General features: G+C 37.5%; 1 protein-coding gene across 1 annotated transcript in view; it reads left to right on the top strand.

Annotated features, from left to right (window-relative positions):
- The window catches only part of LOC109462555 (cell cycle checkpoint protein RAD1-like), a 9,241-nt gene extending 445 nt beyond the window's left edge, over positions 1-8,796 (top strand). Inside the window, exons 2-8 of the mRNA XM_019759110.1 lie at positions 1,161-1,316; positions 2,343-2,437; positions 3,758-3,869; positions 4,885-5,007; positions 5,790-5,854; positions 6,841-6,985; positions 8,597-8,796. Coding sequence (XP_019614669.1) covers positions 1,161-1,316; positions 2,343-2,437; positions 3,758-3,869; positions 4,885-5,007; positions 5,790-5,854; positions 6,841-6,985; positions 8,597-8,626 — 726 coding nt within the window. The 3' untranslated portion in view covers positions 8,627-8,796. The remainder of the gene's footprint in view (positions 1-1,160; positions 1,317-2,342; positions 2,438-3,757; positions 3,870-4,884; positions 5,008-5,789; positions 5,855-6,840; positions 6,986-8,596) is intronic.
- The last annotated feature ends 1,091 nt before the right edge of the window (positions 8,797-9,887 follow it).

Genomic DNA, 9,887 nt, shown 5'->3' with positions numbered 1-9,887 from the left:
AAAACAAAAAAAAAAAGACATATGACATGTAATTGTAAATAGAGTTCGGGTTCATGGTACTAAGAAGAACAGGAATACTAGGTGGTTAAATCAGTTAGGACCGAAGTATTGTGGATTATTTTAAAGCATTAAACAAGACTCAGTTGTTGTTGTTGTTGTCCTTGTTTAACGTCTTATATATTGCTAGACGTGGTCCCTTGCAATTGGTGCTAGTTTTCACATGCTTCAGTTCAGAGTCAAAGGTATTTCGTACTCTGTAGGTATTTAACTCAGGACTGAGGGGATAAAACGTAATCCTTAGTACTCCATGATTTAATGTAATTCATAATTGGCAGTGAAAATTTTGCATTATTTGCGATTTCATTAACCCCCATGGAGGTCCTCTTTTAGGTATTGCAGAGTAGAGTGACCTGTTACTATGGCTGAGTACAGGTATGCAATGCTGATATCTAAAAATTAATGTATAAAAGGTCCAAAATACTTATCCCTCTGTACTCAATTTCTTGTTTTGAAGGAGTTCATTCAGGTCAAATTGTTAAGGTACAGGTCCTGTGTCCCTAGTACGTGTGTACCTGTACCTAAAATTTGTTCAGGTACACCGCTCTACTTGTTACACTTGAAGGTAGCAGAAAACAGTTTTCGCCCTATGGGGATTTCTATAGTTTTAAAAAGGACCCCAAGATGACTCACTTCGACGCGGTAAAGATTATAGCAGGGTGCACTTCACAAATACAAAAATCGAATATGTTTGAGAAGAAGGTACAAACTACAAAATATTTAGAAACCAAAAAATCCTGTCGGTGTATCTGCTCGTAACGTACACTTTGAAATCGCCCTCTACGGACGTGACCTGAACTGCAGCCGACTCACCCGGAAAGCCAGTTGCGCAATACGGCGCATTTATACACGAACTGCAAAACCTTCACAATTCAATACAGTCTTAAACCCGATACATTCCTACACCACACAGCGCAATTTACATCTGGCTGACGCTCTTATCAGGCTTTCTACCCAGCCTTCAAGAATATTCGCTGCACTACTTTCTATACTCGCGTCACAGACCCCGGGGGTCGTCCATTAATACTGTGTGCTACTACCTTTAACCCTTCAAATACACTCTGTATTCAACTGACCTCTGACCTTCTGACCAAATTACCCAGACTGCCACGGTGTTTGCGTCGTCCAATGGGCTGAAGGTGACGGTGGAAGAGTCCAAGTGCGTGCAGGCCAACGCCTTCATCCAGGCGGGCGTGTTCCAGGAGTACACCATCCGCCAGGACTCCGCAACTTTCAAGGTCAACCTGACTGTACTGTTGGTATGTATTACATGTAGTGTCAAGGTCATTTGAATTCCTGTTGTCATCCATCTGTATCTGTATCAATATAGCTGGTATAACCGCCCTTCGGCGTAACACACCAGCTTCACAGGCACGCGGCACGGCGGCAGCTAGCTATATCACACTGAACGACTTGTTACACTTAATCTTTGCACATTTGATTGCAGGATCTTGTTTAAAGCTTTCTATTGATGATGCCCAACTGTGCTTGGTGGCAACAAGTTCCAGTCTACGATAGTTCTGGGGAAATACGAGTTTTTGAATACCTCAATTCTTGGTTGATAACTCTGATATTTGAAGGCATGACTGTTTATTGTTCTTTTCTGGGCTGGTATCAGATACTTGATGGTTGGTACGTCCACCAGTTTATTAGTCATTTTGTACATCATGCACAGTCTGGACATTCTACGTCTGTCTTCCAGCGACCCCCACTGTAGGTTTCTCTTATTTCCGTTATACACTAGCACCCCTTTGATAGTTGTTGTGTTTATGTTTACCAAAGAAAAACATTGTCTTTGCTATGTTTCATCTTCTTCTCCAAACCAAAAAGGTAAATGACCTGAACCAGACTGTCTGTCACCATGGTAATTAGTGTTTTGGGTTACATCATGTTGCAATTCGACAGTAGGAAGGATTTAGACTCCTGTCTGACCATATATATGAATGTGTTTGAGTAAGAATTAACAGAGCAGACCATATGCGAAGGTAAACAAATCATAATAATTTTGCTTTGCAAATGTTACCCTAAAGTTTCTAGTCTTTACTTAATATCCTTTTTCTGCATACCTGCAGGTAACATTGAAAATTACTTGCACCAGGCAAATTTTCAATCATAATCTATATTACAGTTATACTTACATTTGTACTAGTAATACATACATGTATTTTCAATCACTACTGTCTATTGTTGATTGTCAAGAAATGTACTTAGTGAATCATTGCAGTAACATGATTATTATTGGATTTTACCAGTACTATATTGTTGTTGTTTTTTTCTATCCTTAGGAATGTTTGACAATATTCGGCAGTAGTTCAGCACCAGGAATGAATACTGCCCTAAAGATGTGTTATGCAGGATATGGCTCTCCTCTCCAGTTATTGTAAGTACTCCAGGGTTATGTACATAAGTACTGTACCCCTCCCTCTAGATGTCACTGTCACAAGCAGAGAAAGCAATAATTGCCATTTTTAAAGTTTTTGGTATGACCCGTCAGGGAATTGGCTTGTTACAAAGCAAGCGCTCATCCAGTGCAGATGCAAAATGGCAACAAAAGGACAGATTTGGCAACAATTTGAGGCAATTAATTACTCTCATCTGCCGAATAAACATACCCCCCGGAATAAACATACCCCCCGGACAAATCTTCAAAATCAAATAAACATACCCCCGGAATAAACGTACCCCCCCCCCCGGAAATTACCAAAATTGACGGGTAACCTGTGTCTCTTGTACTAAAATGCACCCTTACTGATATATGCACAAATCTTTAACTGTTAGGCCACACCAATTTAATTTGTTGGTTCTCGGATTTGCCTCTTCGTTTTTTTCTGATTTGCAAAAAAAAAAATTGATTCTGGTCCTGAATCAACTGAAAAATGCTCATGTTTTGCCCCCCAACAGTTGAGGAAAGTCCTTTTCTTCCTAGTTGTTACAGTTTTCCCATCTATCATTGCAGTGGTTTGATTAAAAGTTCAAAATTCAATGTTTAAATTTTTAACCCAGCCTTTTGTGTTGACTTCATGGCTCATTTTGTAGCATTTAAGCCTATAATAGGATGCCTAGACCTGTTTTTATTTTTATTTTTTTTCGCCCTGTCGCTTCATATTTTTTCTGAAAAAATCCGAGAACCAACAAATTAAATTGGTGTGGCCTTATTTGCAATTAGGAATTTAAATAGACAAAAAAAAAGAGCATTTAATATTTCGTATTTTCATAAGCACCACCCATGACAATAGAACATTCAGACGAATTTATGCACGCGGTGATTGCAAAAACCGGCCCGAAAATGATAAGTTTCTCGCTACAATACGCGTTTATAAACGTCTTCACGTCGAAGATTTGTCAATTTTTTTCACACAAAGTTGAAAAAATTACTGGTTTTCAAAAAATTAATAAACGTACTGTGCAAAATAAGAACGTACTGGGTGGATGTTCGGGCCCAAAAAAATAAACGTACCCGTATGTTTATTTGGCAGATGAGAGTAGGATTGGCAACAGTAAAATTCTCACCATGTAGTAGATTGCCACTCTTGGTAACATTTTTCATCTACTATGGACCCTATTGTACTATTGCACTGGTAAAAAAGATATGGTAGATAATTAAGACATGTTCATAATCATAATCATGATGTATACATATATAGTTATAAGATATAAGAACTATAATTTTTTTTTATGATGTACTTTTCTGTGTGCCCAGGTTAGAAGAAGGAGGGGTACTGACTGACTGCAGTATTAAAACCATGGAGCCAGATGAGATGTTAGATTTTGGCTTCTCAAGTGCAAATGTGGAAAACAAAGTTATTATGAAGGTAGGTTGTCTCACTTTGTCATATCTCTGGAAATAAAAAAAATTAAAAGTTTCATGTTTCAGAAATTTTTCTAAAAAGTTTTCTTAAACTCAGCAGAGATTTATTTAGTTGTATTGAGTTGTATATGCAATCTGAATTAGAGCTTCTTATGTCACATTTAGCTCATAAGTAACATTTTAGTTAGTCAGCTAAACTGTAGTCCCCTTAATTACACGGAACTTTGTTGCTACTGTAGACACTCCTTAGTTTATAGCATTGATGATTCTGATTTAGGGAGAAGAGATGAGCAACATTCAGTAAACCAAACTTACATGTAGTTCAATGCTTAGATTCTAAGCATTGAAGTACATGTAAGTTTGGTTTACTGAGACCAGCTTCTAAGTTAGAAGCTGGTCTCATGGCCTTGTACTGAGCATTTTGATAAAAATTGTTACATTTTACAAAAATCCTTCATTGTGGCGTATACATTCAGTTTAACCTCTTTTGTTCCAGTACAACAGCAAAACGTACTGCACCTGTGTGAAACATGTAATGTATTGTGCATGCCACTTAATTATGTAGAATGTATCTTTTAAGGTGTTTTCCGCAATTTTGAAAGATGACATTCCATGTGTATTAGATATTGTTTCCAAAGAGATATTCTGTCCAAAATTCTAATGGAACGTTGACCAAACAACCAAAGAAAACCATGAAAAAGTCTGGCTTTTCGTTGGCGTAGTACATTCTGCCAGCATTCTTACCTGGTATTCAATCAATAAGTTATTGTCCCCAATCTTGGGTCAGACATATACGGCATTGGAATGCAGTCAATGTCTAAACTAAACTGTACCTCTAACCCTAACTTCAGTCAGAGTGTTAAGAGAAGCCTGGAGTGAACTAGACATGACCAGTGAAGTACTACAGATCCTCATGTCACCAGACAAACCTTACTTACCCTCACTCCTTACTTCAGACTTAACTCTTCCCTAACTCCTTACTTCAGACTTAACTCTTCCCTAACTCCTTCTCTCTCCAGTCAGAGTGTTTAAGAGAAGCCTGGAGTGAACTAGACATGACCAGTGAGGTACTACAGATCCTCATGTCACCAGACAAACCTTACTTCAGACTCTCCACCTTTGGATATGCAGGCAGCATTCATGTAAGTTTCAGTTGCTTGTCACAGTGTTAATGTAAGTTTTGAGTCTGATAGGGAAGAATTTTCAATCGTAGAACCATTTTGTACCAAAGTGAAAATGAAGAAAGTAGTCAAACAGAAAAAATTTAAGGGCTAGAAGGAAAAATACACAGTGTATTCAGTAGCACCCGAGGTACTAGCCCGACCGCGGGTCAGATTGCCCAAAGGCCGGAGGGAGATCCGATCCGCGGGAGGGCTGGGACCAAGGGTGGTGCGGAGTACACCGTGTTGTATTCTATCTATGTCATACCCACCCAAGAAAACGCACCTTTCAATGCAAAATTTGCTAAAAATTGAGCAAATTTGGTGTCCCTAAATTGTAACAACATCAATTCTATCACCCAAAATTCAGGATTCAAATTTTGAAAAGTATTAAAACTTAATTATTATACAACATTTGGAAGCTCATGTATACATGTATGTGACAAGCATTTAGAATTCCTTGGATACAGGTAGTTATTACAAGGACTTAAACACCCATATCAAAATTGTTATCACAACACAGCTATGACAAAAATGTGCACACAAAACTGACTAATTTTGTTTTCGTACTGATTTTTCAGTTCAGTTGTAGTTAAACTTCAATTGGTGTGGTCTAAGAAAAGTTTGTTCGCAAGGTTTTGAAAGTTACAGCACAAAAGGAAATGTCATTATGAATATGTTGTCAATGCACTCTGTACCTGCATTGTGTAATGTAGATGGATATCATGTTTGTTTTGTTTATGTGTTGTTGTTATTTTGTACAGGCTGACTACCCAAAGGACTCAGATATGGTAGAGTCTTTCCAATGTGAACAGACACAGACAAACAGGTAAGCAATGCCCTTAACTAATTATTATAATCAAGTCTCAAATGGCTGTTGGAATATACAGTACTATTATTATCTATGGTTAGGAAGAAGGATAACTTTATTGCACAACAATGGACCTATACCATAATTACGTCACAGTTAAATGTTTACCGCAATGAATGCCGGTCAATCGACGTTTATATTGTACAGGGGTGCGTAGCACGGTGTGTGTTTGTGTAGCGTTAGCCTAATATAAGGCTTTTAATACAGTACTACTTTCGTCTAATGTCTCAGCTAAATCACCCATGCGGCATGTAATGCTGTGTCAACACAACTAGACGCAGCAAAAATCAGACACACCTTACTTTGAAAACTTTGAAATGATCTTTATTCTTTAACTGACCGTTCTAGAATGTTCTTTAGAACAGGTAAACAAACTGTGATGTAATAATGGTATAGGTCCATTGCACACGGTACAATGTATGACAACAACTACACATGAATTGAACAAAGTACAAAAAGAGTATTCAATTTGCCTACCTGCATTAAGTATAGAATACAACCTAATATAGAATGAAACCAATAAATCTTAATTACTCAAAGAACAAGGGCCAGCACAAGTCTGTCTTTGATATAGTGTTATTTTGAGTGGGGCTAATCATGAGTTTTGGTATTTTTTTCTAATAACAAAGCAGTCTTTTATATATTTACCTATTTTTGCATTGTGGGAATTATGGCATTTAAAGATATATTCAAACCTGTCTCTAGCATTGTACTTGATTCGAGAAATGTGAAATAATAGCTGATTATGTAAAACATTATATTTACTGTAGTGCATTCCATGAAAAAGTGAAATTCATCTCCAGTTTCCTTTGGACAAAATGGACAAAACTTTTCTGTGCAGTCAGCCACAGAGTTGTACCTGCAATACTGGTGTATCACACTAGATGGCGCTTATACCATTAGACAAAGGTTCAGAAAGTAACTATTGAATTGAATGTCTTTAGGTACAAGCTGTCCCTCCTGAAGCCATCGGTCAAGGCCCTGTCTCTGTCCTGTAAGATCTCCATCCGTACTGACCACCGAGGGTTCCTGTCCCTCCAGTATATGGTCAGGAACGAGGACGGTCAAGTGTCCTTTGTAGAGTACTATGTAAGTATCTTGAAAGTTTATCTGTGTTGGTAGAAGTCATTATGAACCAAGTTTAAACTGTAATGTCCAACACAAGAAAATGGACTCACCCAAATTTTCGACTGTACAACTTAGAGTACTCCAGTCTTTGTCAATTAATTATAAGGGATTAAAGACTCTGAGGCCATCTACATCAGGGCATTACAACCATCCCTCAACAGAGACCGGGGGCGCCACAGACTTTCTGCAACCTATGATCCACTGCTCACGGAGTCACGTGTGTTATCTGCGAGTTATCTGGAGTTTGGGAGAGTCCATTTTCTTGTGTTGATCACTACAGTTTAAACTCGCTTCATAATATAAGTATCTTGTTAACTTACAGGCAGGCAATGCAATTTCGTGGTGGCAAAACAATGAATACTAGATAAAAGATCTGTCTGATATTGTCATTTATTATTGTCATACCTGGGCCGTGATTACGTTTGATACAGTGTTTTGGCCTGTGTGATAACGTAGCGATACGGCCCGGGGGTTCTTTACGAGTACTGCCCGGGCTTCCAAATGTTCCATAGAACGACTCGAACGCGCTTCGCCCTAACCGCGTGCAACGCTTTCAAAAATTCAAATACAAAATTCTGACATTGGAATTGATGTCGTTGCATTTTTTTTGGTTCGGGGACACCAAATTTTCGCTCATTTCGCATTGAAAGCTGTGTGTTCTTGGGTGGGTATGACATAAATAAAGTTGTATTACAACACGGTATATTCCGCATCACCCTCGGGCCCAGCCCTGCTGCAGATCAGATCTTCCTCTAGCCTTTGCGATTGGGCGATCTGACCCGCGGTCAAGCTGATACCTCGGGTGATACGGAGTACAAGTTGTAATTAATTTACTGCCATTTCTTACCATATTTTCGTCATCATTTCATACTTGAAGCATTTGAAGTAGCCCCAAAACAAACTACATTAGGGGTCTTTTAATTTCTCTTGGGGGGGGGGGGGGAGTACAGCCCATGAATAGCTACATGTAGGACCAGCCTATGATACAAACAAGTAACCGTCAATGACATCAAATTTTTGCCTCACAGATATCAGGATGATAAATATGCAATAGGATTGATTCAACTTAGAAGAAATAAGGAAAAAATTCAGTTTTGCCACCTCAAATTGCAATGGATGCCTTTAAAGAGGCGGTATGACTAACATTTAGCACCAAATAGCGACAAGCTATGATGATGATGAGCACCAAATATTGAAATATTTTGTTTGAAGGAATATTTGAATGGTGATTATGACTTCCACTTTTTATCATATTTGTGCAAATATTATCCCACATTTCTGACATTTATTGGTGCTAAAACAGCCCACACATGGCACACTCAGTTTGTGGTGCCACCAACGTTGTAAACAAACATGGCTGATAGACTAAAACATTCTATTATAATTGCACAAATACATTTATATTTTTGTGGTGTTGTGATTTGAAACTAAAACTACTACAAATATTACTAGAGTCATACTATAAAATGACACACACATGAATGAATGAACAAATTTCCATGAAAATATCCTGTAAGCCTTTCCTGTCTAAAGTTTGAAACATTTTCTAACTTCAGCTGTTTTTTTTTTCAGTGCTGTCCAGATGAAGAAGTGGAGGAATAGGTAGTGATGAAATTTATTAAAAACTAGTAAACTACAATTAGTGCTAGTTATAACTAGATTTATTCTCCCAAATGTTAGATCTTGGTCATGTCTTGTACAGAATTCTCCTTAGGCCACACCAATTAAATGTCTTGGTTCATGGATTTTTCTAGAAAAATAATGGAGCGGGCGGGCGAAAAAATAAAAAAAAATAAAGACAGGCCTAGGCATTCTATTATGGCCCAAAATGGTACGATAGGAGCCATGAAGTCAACACACCAGGCTGGTTCAAAATTTAAACAATGAATTTTGAACTTTTAATGATACCACTGCATTGAAAGATGGAATAACTAAGAACTAGGAAAAAAAGGGCTGTTTTCAACTGTTCATGGCAAAATATGAGCATTTTGCAGTTGATTCTGAATTTTTATTTTTATTTGCAAATCAGAAAAACTTAATGAAGTGGGCGATCCGTTAACCAAGAAATTAAATTGGTGTGGCCTTAAAAGTAAAAATAAAAGTTTCAAAAGTTTTTGTTTATGCTGTTACTATACAGTTACAACTGTAAATAATGCTTGGTTCATGTCACTGTAGGTTTGTTACATACTAAAAGTTGGAGATTTACCTAAGAAATACAGTAAGCTTTATTATTATGCCTGTTTGTGTTTGAACTATGATGTATGTCAGACTCTGTGTTTGGTTTAATGCGTGTATATTGTTGTGATATGCACATGTATTATAGGATTCAATCAACAGTCACATTGTATCAATATGCCATGAGTATGTCTATATGCATATCAGTACAGTTTTACCTGCATTTTGAGCAATTTTTTTTTGTAGGAGACAGCTATTGAGAACAATTATTAAAAGAAAAGGCACATACAATATATGTACAAATGTACCAAAGGAAGCCATTAGGCCACACCAATTTAATTTCTTGGTAAACGGATTAGACCGCTTCATTTTTTTCTGATTTGCAAATAAAAATAAAAATTCAGAATCAACTGCAAAATGCTCATATTTTGCCCTGAACAGTTGAAAACAGTCCTTTTCATCCTAGTTGTTACAGTTATTCCATCTTTCAATGCAATGGTATCATTAAAAGTTCAAAATTCATTGTTTAAATTTTGAACCAGCCTGGTGTGTTGACTTCATGGCTCCTATCGTACCATTTTTGGCCATAATAGGATGCCAAGGCCTGTTTTTTTTTTGCCCGCCCGCTCCATTATGTTTCTAGAAAAATCTGTTAACCAAGAAATTAAATTGGTGTGGCCTTAGGGGC

The sequence above is a fragment of the Branchiostoma belcheri genome, unplaced genomic scaffold, assembly GCF_001625305.1.
Source record: "Branchiostoma belcheri isolate BF01 breed outbred unplaced genomic scaffold, Haploidv18h27 scaffold118, whole genome shotgun sequence".
Classification (NCBI taxonomy): Eukaryota; Metazoa; Chordata; class Leptocardii; order Amphioxiformes; family Branchiostomatidae; genus Branchiostoma; species Branchiostoma belcheri.
This window is presented reverse-complemented; position numbering and strand designations above follow the sequence as displayed.